The sequence below is a fragment of the Pyxicephalus adspersus genome, chromosome 6 (assembly GCF_032062135.1).
Source record: "Pyxicephalus adspersus chromosome 6, UCB_Pads_2.0, whole genome shotgun sequence".
In the NCBI taxonomy this organism is placed as follows: Eukaryota; Metazoa; Chordata; class Amphibia; order Anura; family Pyxicephalidae; genus Pyxicephalus; species Pyxicephalus adspersus.
In genome coordinates this window covers 99,620,028-99,634,212 of record NC_092863.1, presented here as the reverse complement: position 1 = coordinate 99,634,212, position 14,185 = coordinate 99,620,028, and the positions used below count along the sequence as shown (strand labels likewise).

General features: G+C 40.5%; 1 protein-coding gene across 2 annotated transcripts in view; it reads left to right on the top strand.

Moving 5' to 3' along the window:
- The window catches only part of DYM (dymeclin), a 213,763-nt gene that overhangs the window by 14,785 nt on the left and 184,793 nt on the right, over positions 1-14,185 (top strand). For both annotated transcript variants that reach the window (XM_072416728.1, XM_072416729.1), the window contains exon 5: positions 5,259-5,331. In XM_072416728.1, the coding sequence (XP_072272829.1) occupies positions 5,259-5,331 (73 nt within the window). The remainder of the gene's footprint in view (positions 1-5,258; positions 5,332-14,185) is intronic.

Genomic DNA, 14,185 nt, shown 5'->3' with positions numbered 1-14,185 from the left:
ATCCATTCCAGGTTTGCTGGATCACCCAGCTTCACTGATGAAACTGTATCCTCTCCAGCCTTGGAAAGCTTTAATAAATTAGGCCTATGCACTAATGCTAATGTGCTGAATAAAGATTTTTTTTGGGGGAAATGGGCTTACCCCTTTGCACATTAACAGCAAGGAGATGCATTAAGTGCGAAAATCACATGTCAGGTATTGTGTGATACTTCCCCCACCTCTTAGATTGTAAGCTCTTCAGGGCAGGGTCCTCTCCTCCTCCTGGGTCACTGTCTGTATCTGTCTGTCATTTGCAACCCCTATTTAATGTACAGCGCTGCTTGATATGTTGCTGCTATATAATTACTGTTTAATACCAATCATAATAATAAATGTACTCCAAGTCATACAGGTCAAATCTTGTTTAAAATCAAAGCATTCTGCCCCCAAAATTGTTCATGCGGAGTAACATAATCGTTCTCCAGCAGGGTGACCAGACCTGTGGTGCATTTACAGCAGGGTTGTCACGCTCCCTCTTTCTGACATTTATAGCAGGACCTCAATAGTACGCTATGCATATGAAGTAAATTGCACAAGGCCCCTCTTCGGATTTTTGCTTCTTAGCTGTAATGAGTGAAGACCTTGTCCGTCTTTGTGGTAGCCTCACAGGCAAAAAGAAAAGGATTTCCTTACATTCTGGGTCAAAAAGACTTTACTGGAAAAATATTAACAAACATTTGTCCTGCATATAACTTATCTGCTCTTTTATTTTATAGCTTTACTTTCCAGTTTTGTCACTAACTTATGTTTTTCAGTTTTACTAACCCCGAACATGCCATAGACAGCAATGTAACTATTTTAAATAAAGTAGAATTATTGAGATTTTGCATACTTATTTTACTGATATTTATGTATTTATTTATTACTTTATTTTTAAGTAGTCATAGTCAGTAGGGTGACATGTTTTTAGAATTTACCATATCCATAATATTCAGAAGGTAGAAGAATTATTGCAGATTCAAAACCACAGAGTACGCTTAGACAGAACCAAACCTGCACAACTTGCTTCCATTACAGGGCACTGCCATCTTCCTTCTCTTCTTTTTGCCAGGGACTATGGCCGTCTTGATTGACTGTGCGGGGAAGATGTAACATGCCTGTCTTTCCCTTGCATGTGCAGGAGATGAATGAATGAATTCACATGCAGGGGTAAGACACAATATTGCAGAAGAGATCTCGCCCATCCTTTTCTGCGATAATGACCGGCCTGGTCAAATATTTGTAAATGTGGAAGTTTAGTTTTTGTCTTTTTTTTAATGCTTAGCCCCCTCCCAAACAAAAATTAAAGTAAAAAATTGATATATGAAGAGAAAGGCAAGATAGTTACCTTAGGCTCCTGCACTCTTTTAGAGACTATTGTGGCATCTTTTTGTGGGATTTTTGGGAAAGCTGATGGTTCTAAATGTGCCATTAAGTTTCTTCAGCATTCATAAGCAACTTCTCATGGGATCTTGGTTCCTGAGATCAAGCCCACTGAATGTCTAGGTGCAAATTTTCATTTTAATTTGTATTAAACTTCTTTTAATGTGTATTAGGCCAGCCTTATATTTTTATGTTTCATTTAATAAATGTCAAATGCATCAGGGCTGGATAATAGAATACCTTTTCTGTACATTTCGTGGGATGCATTTGGGAAAAATGATGCTGAGAAATGGGAGTACTGGTTATTGGTAAGACAAGCTGGACTTCTCCATACCAAGCAGCCAGCTGCAAAAGCAAATAAAAGCAGTGAAAAAAAAGAGATAAAACACATGATGCCTACTTCGATGTCTTTAAAGAATTCTCTAAATTCCAGCTGCTGTCTTAGTCTGGACAGCTTGATTTGGCTTGTAAGTGTTAATAAACAAGGTAATACATATGCAAAAAACAGGATTTAATTTACTCTTTAGACAGTTTGCCCATATATATTTAATAAAGACAATTTTTACTCCACTTGTAATGCATTTAGGCTATAGAAAGCTCTATACCAAGTAATAATGTCAAATCATTATCAGCATGATGCAAAATTCATTTTGTTTACTTGTTTTACGTTTTTACATGGAAGAGTAAGACCAATTGTGGGGTTTTTTACTGCTGTCACCATTGGGAAGACCTGTCCTTTCTATTTGTCTATTGTCACCTACAAAAAGAGTGAGGGGAAATCCCTTTGAACCGAAAATGGTTCAGTTTGTGAGGTTGAACTTGATATAAATCTTCAAAATCCGCCCTACCTGTCCCCAGAGACCACAAAACTCCTTGTACACGCTCTTATCTCTTGTCTGGACTACTGTAACCTCCTCCTCTCTGATATTCCACTAACCCGACTCTCTACTCTACAATCTAATATGAATGCTGCAGCCAGACTCATCCATCCATCCCACCTACCTACAGTCTTCTCACCGCTCCTCTTCTGCTGCCTCTCTTTGTAGTTCTCTTCATTGGCTTCCATTTCACCTTGGAATCAAACTCAAGCTCCTGTGCTTTGCCTTTCAAATTCCTCAACAGTTCTTGTCCTACTTACCTTTCCGACCTGATATAAAAATACCCCTCTAGCCTCTCTCTTTGCTCCTCCAATAACCTAATAATGACTTCCTCACTCATAACCTCATCACATGGATGGCTCTCAGTCTTTTCTAGAGCTGCCCCGACCCTCTGGAATGGTCTTCTTCATTCTATTTCGCTTGCTACTACTTTCTGCTCATTTAAAAGAGCCCTCAAAACCCATTGTTTCAAACTTGCTACATGTCTTCTTCTGTCTTTTAAACCCTCACTACTTCCCATCATTCCATATCTCGCCTCCTATTGTGTGAGACTTCCCCCTCCTCTTAGATTGTAAGCTCTCCGGGGCAGGGTCCTCTCCTCCTCCTGTGTCACGTCTGTATTAGTCTGTCATTTGCAAACCCTATTTAATGTACAGCGCTGCGTAATATGTTGGCACTATATAAATCCTGTTTAATAATAATTTCTAGATAAATAATCATATCTATGTTTACCTGTTTTTATATTATCTGAAAACAACAAAAAAGTTTTTGAGCAGGGGTTGCCTTTAATGAGTTCCAATGGCATTGATGACCTTTTGTTAGTTTGCATCCTTCCAAAGCACGTTGATGAAGAAGGGGCTTAGCCTATAATTACCTAGGGTGTTAGGGCCTGGGAAGTCTTTATATCAAAGTGAACCTGGCCTTTTACAGCAGTAAAGCAAACTAAAGTGTGTTCCCCAGTCTAAGAAAACTTTAACGATCTCTGGTGCGGAGTTTGGCTTCATGAAATGTTTTTAATAAATATCTGCACATACATACGTGTCTTCTCACCTTTGTCTTAGCATTGCTCCTGTTTGTATTGCCGAAGTCCGGTGCCTAGGCCAGACTTTTTCAATGTTCATTGAGTCATGGAACCTATTTCATGGTTGCTTTGTGCAGAGTACTGTTTGAAATAACACAGGCAGTGGAGTTTTTAGAGCCATTGAAGAATTACGAGCTATGGAAAGCCCCTTTTCACTCCATTCTGATATTTTCCTTACCTCCCTCTCGCTCCTAGGGGAGCCTGCACGCTCTTAATTCCTCTTCAGCTTTGACAGCAGCAAAGCGCTGATCCAGCTCCAGAGGAAGCGTCTTATAAAAATCACTGTGCAGAATACACAAGGGGTAGCCGGGGGCCTGCCAGCTTCTGCCCCACAAAAATGTTTGGCAAAACACGTGAAAGATGCCACTCGAGGTCAGGCAGAGACAGAGGCTGTAAGCAGCCGAATGGAAAAATGTCTATATGGAGCTGAATCATACAGAAAATGTACAAGGACTGAATCACCGGGCACAAGGATGTGTCGGGAGAAGCCGCCCCTCTGAAAGGCCCGATTGTTTGAGGCAGAGTGCTTGACACCAGGCTTAAGCACTAATGGAAATGTCATTAAATGGAAGTGTTTGTTTGTAGCAAGGCCTGGATTTTCATAACCCAGAACAGTGCTATCCTTGTAAATAACCTGGATTCACCCGGTGTTATAGATAGATAGTAAACCAGCCGCCAGGTTTATTGCCATATCTTTTTATATGTCTTGAAGGATTGTATGCGTTTTTCACCAAGTAAAAGTTCTCTTTTATCATCATGTAGTTCTATAGCATCCACATTTTATTTCAGTGCTACATTTTATATGTCCTTTTTTTATTAAAGCAAAACTTTATTAAATAAAAAGTAAAAGTCTCCATTAAAGTTGAGTTCCCTTATAGATTCAAATGGAAGATTCATGAAAGGGAGGCACGGTGGCTCAGTGGTTAGCACTTTGCAGCGCTTGCAGAGTTTGCAGGTTCTCTCCGTGTTTGCATGGGTTTCCTCCGGTTATTCAGATTTCCTCCCACATTAGGTTAACTGGCTTCCCCCCTCCAAATAGATCTTGGACTGTATTAAGAACAAATGACTATGGTAGGGACATTAGATTGTGAGCCCCTAGGGACAGCTGGTGATATGGCTATGGACTTTGTAAACGCTGCGTAATATGTTGGGGTTATATAGATACTGGAAATTTTTAATAAAGGAAGCAGAGAATATACTTGCCTTTACAGCGACCTGTGTCTCCTACCTACCCATTCCTGCACTGCAGCCTCATCATCATTTGACACATCTGGAAATGTTGGATGCCTGTGTTCTCCTCTGTGCACCTTGGTCAATTCCTGCAAATCCCATGTAATTCTTCTTCTTGAGATGAGTAATAAACCTTAGCAAACTGTACCAACTTTGCTTTTATAATTTTTTTTTAGGATCCAATACTATGGGATGTTTTGTTTTTTTTTCTTACTATTTTTTTTTAGTACTCGGCCAGGTGTATGCGGGGGGAAAAAATTAGTATACCTTTATTCTCAATGAATAGGATTGTGCTGGTTTAAGGGTAAAGTATTGGGAATGGTGAGATGAGCAGGTACTGGAACTGCTTTATGGTCAATCAATAAGCATTGTTGATTTATGCAGTGACCACTTTATATTATTGTTGTTAATTTAATTATTATTATTGCATTGCAACTTCACAGTTGTTATATGCTATAAGTTAAATAGTTCCTTGAGGATGAGACTGCTTCATCTAAGACATGGGGGTTTTGCAGGTGCAGAGATCTTGTTGCAGGTTCCTGGGAAATATAAAAAGCCCAGGACAAATAACCCTACCTGAATTTGTGATATAACATTTTTTTTTAATTTAAGTTTGCATCATATGTTAAAAGTGTTCAGTTTAATCATATCATTTGTTTCTTTTTCAGAATCTGACATAGAAGATCTTTTAGAGGAATTGCTCTTTTGCCTCATCAATCTGATTGTGGAAGTTCCACTTCTGTAAGTAACACCAACTTCATATTTGTACATTTTTGTTGAAAAGACCTTGTAAGCGGATAAAGTGATTATTTTTCCTTGGCTGAGATTAAATATTGAGAGATCAGACTCATCTAATTCTTAGATTTCCTTGGACAGTTTCCCTAAACTTGGCATGATGACTGCACACACATCAATAGTAAAGTACACACCAGACCCTTGATATACAAGTTATTATTATTGGAACCTAATCTTAAGCACATGACTCTCATGAACTTGAAGTGGTGGTAGATGAAGGGGTGCACTTATTTTTTCCACATGGCAAATTTGCTTTTTCTTTGCACTGTTTAAATACAGATCCAATGCTTGCTTGTTCTGATATGCTAAAAATAAACAATATCCATTATTCAACCTAGAAAGTTTTTTAAAGCTAGGTGGGAAGAAGCTGTAGACGGGTGGCAGCTCCTGTATTGCAACCCAGCTCTTCAGTAACCACCCAAAAACAGCCAGGTGGTTACTTAAAATGCCACTAAAAGGGGCCAGGGAGAACACTTATATCCATGAGTTGTACTTACTGCAGATTACTCGAAAAAACATTTGAAGTGTAGCTGTTTTAATAGCCTGTTCAGTGCAGAATTTAAAGGCTTGCATATGACCTACATGATTCACCTGAATCTATTGCCAGATCACAGCGACTTGAAGTTTTGAGCTGCTCATGGGGTGGAGGGCAGCACGGTGGCTCAGGGGTTAGCACTTCGGCCTAGGTCCCAGGTTCGATTCCCAGCCAGGACATTATCTGCATGAAGTTTGCAGGTTCTCCCCGTGTCTGCGTGGGTTTCCTCCGAGTACTCCTGTTTCCTCCCACATCCCAAAAACATGTAGTTAGGTAGCTTCCCCCTAAATTGACCTTAGACTACCTTAATGACATATGACTATGGTAGGGAGATTGTGAGCTCCTTTGAGGGACAGTTAGTGACATGACTATGGACTACAGCACTGCGCAGTGTAATAATAATATTAATCAGGTGTGTTTTTCCTGTCATTAGTATTTTATGCTCATATGATGCAGTGTAGCTATGATCCACATTGAGCAGCTTTCTTCTGCTCATTCCACAAGTCAGCGTTTTTTAACATGGGGGAACCCTTAAAAAAATAATGCAGGGAACCCCTTCTAAACTTACTATGTCTATAGCACAGTATATTAGCATGGTAGCATGATGTTTTAGGCTGGGTGGGTAAAAACTGTAGGTAGCCCCTGTATTGTGACCCAACTTATCAGTAACCACCCAAAAACAGCCGGGTGGTGCGCCCAGCTAAAACGGGCTGGGGAGAGCACTATAAATAAATATTACATTTGTCTTTTCCAGTATGTTCAGCAGTGTTTCATGTTTTCAAGAGCCTGATCTAATAAAGCTTTCAAAGACAGAAGATAGACTGTCATGGTTGAACTGGGAGATCCAGCAAACTTGGAACCGATGTGGTCTAGGATTTAAAACATTTGGCAACTAGTAGCAAATAATTTTTGTAAAAGTCATTCCAAGTTTGCTCGATCATCCGAGGTCTCTCATGATAGTCTAGCTTCTCCTGTCTTAGAGCGCATTATTAAACCAGGCCCAGTGTCCATTTATAACATTGCAAAGCATTTGGGTAATTATAAATATTATTAATAAACAGAATTTATATAGCGTCAACATATTACGCAGTGCTGTACATTAAATAGGAGCTGTTCAGCTAAATGTTTAGGGCCAAGGGAACTGCAAAGTACAGCTTTAAAGTCCCCTCCTTTTGTGTATTACTTCCCCCACCTTTTAGATTGTAAGCTCTTTGGGCAGGGTCCTCCTCCTGTGTCACTGTCTGTCATTTGCAACCCCTATTTAATGTACAGCGCTGTGTAATTTGTTGGCGCTATATAAAGCCTGTTTAATATTAATGTGTTTACGTGACAATTATTTTAGTCCATTGCACACGACACAGGTTCATGCTGCCAGTATACAGCCTCATCTCTGCCTAGTAAATAAATAATGGCTGTCATGTAAGTTATTCCAGACTGCGGTACGTTTTATCTTCAGTTTACACGCATTGTTCCTGAATAACGAGAGGCCCTACATCCATATGATAAATGTCTGTCTGATAAGCTGCAGCCTCATTACTGTATGCTAAGGTTTAATGTATAAATACATTCATTATGTCAGATGGTCATTCTCTCTCCTCTCCCTCCCACCTGATAGACTCAAATCTTTGGCCAGTGGGAGAAGGAGACAGCCTGACGGGCTCTGCTGAAAACTTCAGCCGTCAGCTGCCTGATAAGAAACCGCTAGATGTAGAGGCGGCCTGCAGAACAAAGCCTCAACCACCAGAACATTAAACATGACATAAACAGTACAACCATTCCAACTACATGGACATGCATGGCATATTATTATTACACAGTCTTTATATAGCGAGGACATATTACACAGCTCTGTACAAAGTCCATAGTCATGTCACTAGCTGTCGCTCAAAGGGGCTCACAGTTTAATGTCCCTACCATAGCCATATGCCTTTAATACAGTCTAAGAAAATTTTGGGGGGAAATTAACCTAACTGCATGTTTTTGGAATATAGGAGGAAACCAGAGTACCCGGAGGTACCCCACACAAACACAGGGAGAACCTGCAAACTCAATTCAGATAGTGTCCTGGCCGAGATTCAAACCTGGGAGTGCTAACCAATGAGCCAATCAAGCTGCCTTGTGACGCCTCTTGCCCTCCCCGCTTGTCCGCGTTGATATTATTATTAAACAGGATTTATATAGCACCAACATATTATGCAGCGCTGTACATTAAATAGGGGTTGCAAATGACAGACAGATACAAACAGTGACACAGGAGGAGGAGAGGACCCTGCCCTGATCCAATTTATAATACATGTGCTACTAGAAGTCAAAAGAGGTCTCTTGGAAGTGTACCTGTCACCGGTCAGCTATTCCATGTGCTATAATCGTACTTTGTTTTGGTGACGGATACTTTAAAAGGAAACCAGGAGAAATATGCAAAATCTATTTGCTGACATCTTCCTGGGAATGCCCGGTATCTGCTTGCCTCTGGTTCCAATATGTTGAGTTGCTAAATGGGAAGTCCTCTCCTCCTTCTGTGTCACTGTCTGTATCTGTCTGTCATTTGCAACCCCTATATAATGTACAGCGCTGCGTAATATTTTGCCGCTATATAAATCCTGTTTATTATTATAAATATTAAGTCTCTACCACAGTCATATGTCAATTTGGGGGGGAAGGCAATTAACCTAACCACATGTTTTGGAATTTTGACTTTCTTCTGCTTTTGCTACCTAGCTCAGCGGTAACCAAACGGTGGTCAGCAAGAAAATTTTGGGGGCTGGTGCACCCCCTAGCGTAGTCAGGAGAAGGATCCCGCTGGGGGGAGGCATCGGCCAGAGCTGCGGACTTTGTCTCCCGCGCAGCTCCCAGGCTCGGGGAAGTGGGCGGCCTGTGTCCCTGGACATATCCCGCTCACTCTCCCAATGCAGGGTCAGATCTGCAAAGGGAGAGTAGGCAGGGTTATGTCAAAATGACGTCACTCTGGGGGAGGTTTCTCCCCCTTTGAGTGACTCCCGGCTCCCCGCGAATGCGTGGTCATAGGCCTGTGATTTTAGTGGTCCACGGACCTGAAAAGGTTGACGACCGCTGACCTAGCTGGTTGCTTGTTCTTATTATTAATATTATTAATAATATTAATAAACAGTATGACTTCTTCAAGAAGAAGTTTTTAAATGACCCTAATATATTTTGCTACATTTGTGGTGAATATTCTTAGCAAAAACAGAGAAGAAACATTACAGAATTTGTGAAACTAGCATATCTTGCATATTTTGGTATTAAACTAGGGGACCAAGATAAGTATTAGGCTCCCCATATGGTATGAGAAAACTTGAGTGTCTACGTCAATGGAAAACTGAAAAGTTTTACATTTTGTGTATCTATGAAATGGCAAAGGCCAAAAGTCATCATAATGATTGTTATTTTTGTGCTGTTAATGTAAAAAGGTTTCAATCGTTACAAGAAAAACAAGTGGGAGTACCCTGATTTGGAATCGGAAGACGACCTGTGCCGCATGGTGCTGATGTTCCCATACCAGTGTTCAGTCCCTGATATTCCTGTATCCGACATGGAGGATATACAGGGAGTGTAATCCAGGAGTTAGCAGTGGCAGTGAATATGAAGGAAGAGTTTAATCAAACCAGTAGTTCTCCCAAGAAGAGCTCAATGATTTAATACGTGACCTAAGTCTGTCAAAACAAGGATCTGAGCTTTTAGCATCCAGGCTAAAAGAAAAGAACTGTCTGAGACTGGAAGATAAAATAAAGGTTTATAGGACAAGAAGATGGAGACTTTGTGTACTGTTGTAAGATCCCTGGACTACTAGCCCATATGGGAGGACCAGAATACCGAGCAGAAGACTGGCGGCTTTTCATAGACAGTTTCACTCGATGTTTGAAATCTGTTTTACTGCATAATAACAACTGCTATGCATCAATTCCAATTGGTCACTCAACAAAACTTAAAGAAGAATATGAAAATATCAGAATGGTCTTTCAAAAGCTTTGCTATCATGAACACCAGTGGTCCATATATGATTTAAAAATCGTGAACTTCTTACTTGGACAGCAAAGTGGATACACAAAGTCCCCATGTTTCATCTGCTTGTGGGATAGTAGAGCAAAGCAGGATCACTGGAAAAAAGTGACATGGCCTCCAAGGGAAAACATGAAAAAGGTGCAGCGAATATCATTACTGAGCCAATGGTGGACAAAGAAAAAATCATTCTCCCTCCAATACACATAAAGTTGGGATTAATTAAGCAATTTGTTAGAGCTCTGAACGGAGCGACGGTGATTGCTTCAAATACATTGGTGGATTCTTCCCTGGATTGAGTACTGAAGAACTAAAAGCAGGAATCTTTAATGGACCCAGTTTTGGAAACTGATAAATGATTCAAATTTCACAAGTTACATGACTGATACCCAAGCTTCTGCCTGGCACAGCTATGTCATGGTTGTCAAGAACTTCTTGGGTAACCATAAAGCACAAAATTATGAAGAACTGGTACAAAACTTGCTCTTACACTTTAACAATTTGGATGCTACTATGAGCATAAATGTACACTATCTCCATAACTATTTGCAAACATTTCCAGAAAACCTTGGTGGTTTCAGTGAGGGACAAGGGGAGAGGTTCCATCAACAGGGTTCTCCCCAGGCCCTTTTAGCTGGGCGCACCACCCGGCACTTTCGGCACCCACCCGGCTGTTTTTAGGTGGTTACTAAAAAGATTGGTTACAATACAGGGGCTGCCACCCACCTACAATTTCTTCCCACCCCGCTTAAAAAAATTTCTGGGTTGATCACTGCATCAAGATATAAAGGTGATGGAAGAAAGGTATCAGGGCAGATGGGATAGACACATGATAACAGACTACTGCTGGAGCCTTCAATGTGATTATCCTGATCATCAGCATAAAAGGAAATCATACAGAGTTTTTCAGTGACTTCTTTGTGATTAGTTCTGTAAACATACTCAATATAGAATATATTGACATTAAGCATTTCAAAAATGTATTTTTGTATACATAGGCGTATTTAGTTTATTTTGCTTAATTTTCTTGTTTCATTATTTTTCTATGAGGTCATTATTTCAAAAACTAGAGCCAATCTAGCAAAACCAATACCATATTTAGAATCTGTGCATCAAACATAACCTAAAATGACTTTATTCTGTTTGGCAAGAAAATGTTTGTTGACCAGTATAAAAATAATAAGTATGCAAAAGGTCTCCGCGGATTCTAAATGTCACTTGTGCTATGTGAGAGAAGACTACAGAGACTGCAAGTATCGGGCAAAGACTGGAATAAACATGGTATGAGGGTTTGATTGACATGTGAGAATTACAATATAGGAGAAGGAAATCACTAATGTTAGAAATGGCCATCGGAATAAGGGCACATTATACCTTTATATACGGGTAGTGTGATTGACAGTACTCGTGTTCAGTCACTTCTGTGTACTTAAAGCATCCCTCCGCTATCAGGATCAGCTGGCTGGATAGGACTTGTGCTCCGCCGACCCGGCTGGGAACAGATAATCCTTGGTATGCCAGTCTGCAGATGACGTGTATTGAATGCTCGAGATGTCGGTGTCTCTGTGTTTACCACAACACTTCCTTAGTACGAAGCTGCTGACATGCAGTAAACAATCTTTGGCTCGCCAGTCTGTCAACAAACCCTTCTTTATTGTCGGTACGCATTTCATCAGCTGTCATTTACTGAAAACATTTTATTTTTTCTTTGTATATCTTATGCAAAATTAGAAATCATATCTAGGCAGCAGAGGAAATCCTGTAGTGAGTTTGCTTTGCTTATAAAGGTTTACTAACTGTTAATAACACTGGTATTCCTCCCTCCCCTCAGGCACGTTGTCTTGGAGTCACCTTTGATTCTACCCTCACATTTACCCCCCATATTCAGAATATTTCCAGGTCCTGTCACTTGTACCTGGGCAACATCTTCAAATCTGCCCCTACCTGTCCCCAGAGACCACCAAACTCCTTGTACACGCTCCTATCATCTCTCGTCTGGACTACTGTAACATCTTCCTCTCTGGTGTTCCTCTAGCCCAACTCTCTCCTCTACAATCTATCATGAATGCTGCAGCCAGACTCATCCATCCTTCCCTCCGCTCCTCTTCTGCTCCATCTCTTTGTAGTTCTCTTCATTGGCTTCCATTTCACCTGAGAATCAAATTTATCTCCTGTGCTTTGCCTTCAAATCCCTCCACAGTTCTTGTCCCAGTTACCTTTCTGCCCTGATCGAAAAATACTCCCCCAGCCACTCTCTTCCCTCCTCCAAAGACCTACTAATGACTTCCTCACTCATAACCTCATCACATGTATGACTCCAAGTTTTTTCTCAAGCTGTCCTGACTCTCTGGAATAGTCTTCCTCACCCTATTTGGCTTGTTCCTGTTTTCTGGTTATTTAAAAGAGCAATTAAAACCCATTTTGTCAATCTTGCCTATCCATCTTCTTCCGTCTCTCTGTCCATCCCTTTCTGCAATAAATATTATTGTTAAGTACGGTAGTATTTATAAAGCATTGACATAATATCCAGGACATATGTCCTGACCTAGATTCGAACCTGGGTCCTAGCACTGCAAAGGCTGAATTGCTTACCTCTGAGCCATCATGCTGCCAGCCTGCTCACCTGCCTTTAGTTTGTAAAGTGGGACTTTATTTTCACTTTATGAAAAAAAATGCCACTTGCTTTTACAATTACAGAGCCCTCAATCCCTCCACAGATGGCCTTGATTCGGTCCTGCGCCATGCTGGATTCTCTTTGTCTTCCAGCTTCTGTTACCCAATCTCACACTGCATAGACAGGAGATCGGTGACATATTCTCCTGTAGTTGTATAAAAAATAATAGTGCCAATCTCACTGCCCAAGCTTGAGATTGGCACTTTTTTCACTGCAGAGAAAAGCCCTTCTGTGCATGCTTGAGATTGGGCATGCTCGTAAGGAGCAGCCTGAAGCCTCCTGGGATATGTCCCTTTTTAATGTACAGCGCTGCGTAATATGTTGGCGCTGTATAAATCCTGTTTAATAATAATAATAATAATAATAATAATAATAATAGTAAATAGATATCCCTGGAGGCTTCGGGCTCCCATTCAGTCGCCTCAGAAGAAAAGACACAAGAAGAGGGGCCTCCCTTATTTAGAAAAAAAAAAAAACATTTTTATGAGGGTTATCTACTTTACAATAAAGTAAAAATTGTGGATTTTTAGTATATTTTTTATGGTATTATAGCCAAGAATAGGTGGAAAAGGGAACTTTTTTCTAATATACTACCTTGCAATGAACTGCTGGGCAGCAGCATGGTGGCACAGTGGTTAGGACTCTGACCTTTGCAATGCTGGGTCCCAAGTTCGAATCTCGGCCAGGACAATATCTGCATGGAGTTTGCAGGTTCTCTCCATGTTAGCTTCGATTTCCTCCCGGTTTGCTTAGACTGTAATAAAGACATATGATTATGGTAGGGACATAGATTGTGAATCCCATTGAGGAACAGCTAGACATGACTATGGGCTTTGTACAGCGCTACGTATAATGTTGGCACTATATAAATACTGTGCAATTCAGTAATAATAATAATAATAATAAATAGGACATACTAAAATGATGAGTTTTCTCCTGTCTGTGCATTTTTGCTTTTGCTGCAAAATGTAAAAAAAAAAAAAAATAATCCGGGACAACTCTCCCTAGTGTGAGCTAACCCTCCGTGTCTCAACAAATGCATCTGACCCTTCATGGCGAAACAGCATTGTGTAAGGATGAAGAGAAATGTTGACTCAACAGTTCTAAGTAATTGCTGGACTATCTGTCTCCATGCCTCCGTCTCAGAGATCCCTCAGTGGATTGTGTGCAGACTGTTAATTCACTTCCTCTGGTGGAACACCCTGCGTGATCCCGCACTGTCTGGACATGGCTTGTCACATACTAGACACTGTGTTGACAGCACCCTTTCACAATATGCTTTCTGCCCAGGTCACAGGTCATGTTTTCCTAAGACCTCTTTGCTGTCGGTCATGTTTGTAAGACCTTTTCTTTCATCTCTTGTAGGCAGAAAAGAAAAATGTCTCACAATATGGTCCACTGCAGCTGTTCTCAGTCTACCATTTGACTCCATGACAAGGAATTTTTTTTTTAAATTGTCATTTTTATTGAGATTTTATATAATAAACAACACAACAAACATAAGAGTAAAGCTACGTACACACTTCCAATTATTATCGTTGGTCGACGAACGATCCTGCACGATATCTGCGAAC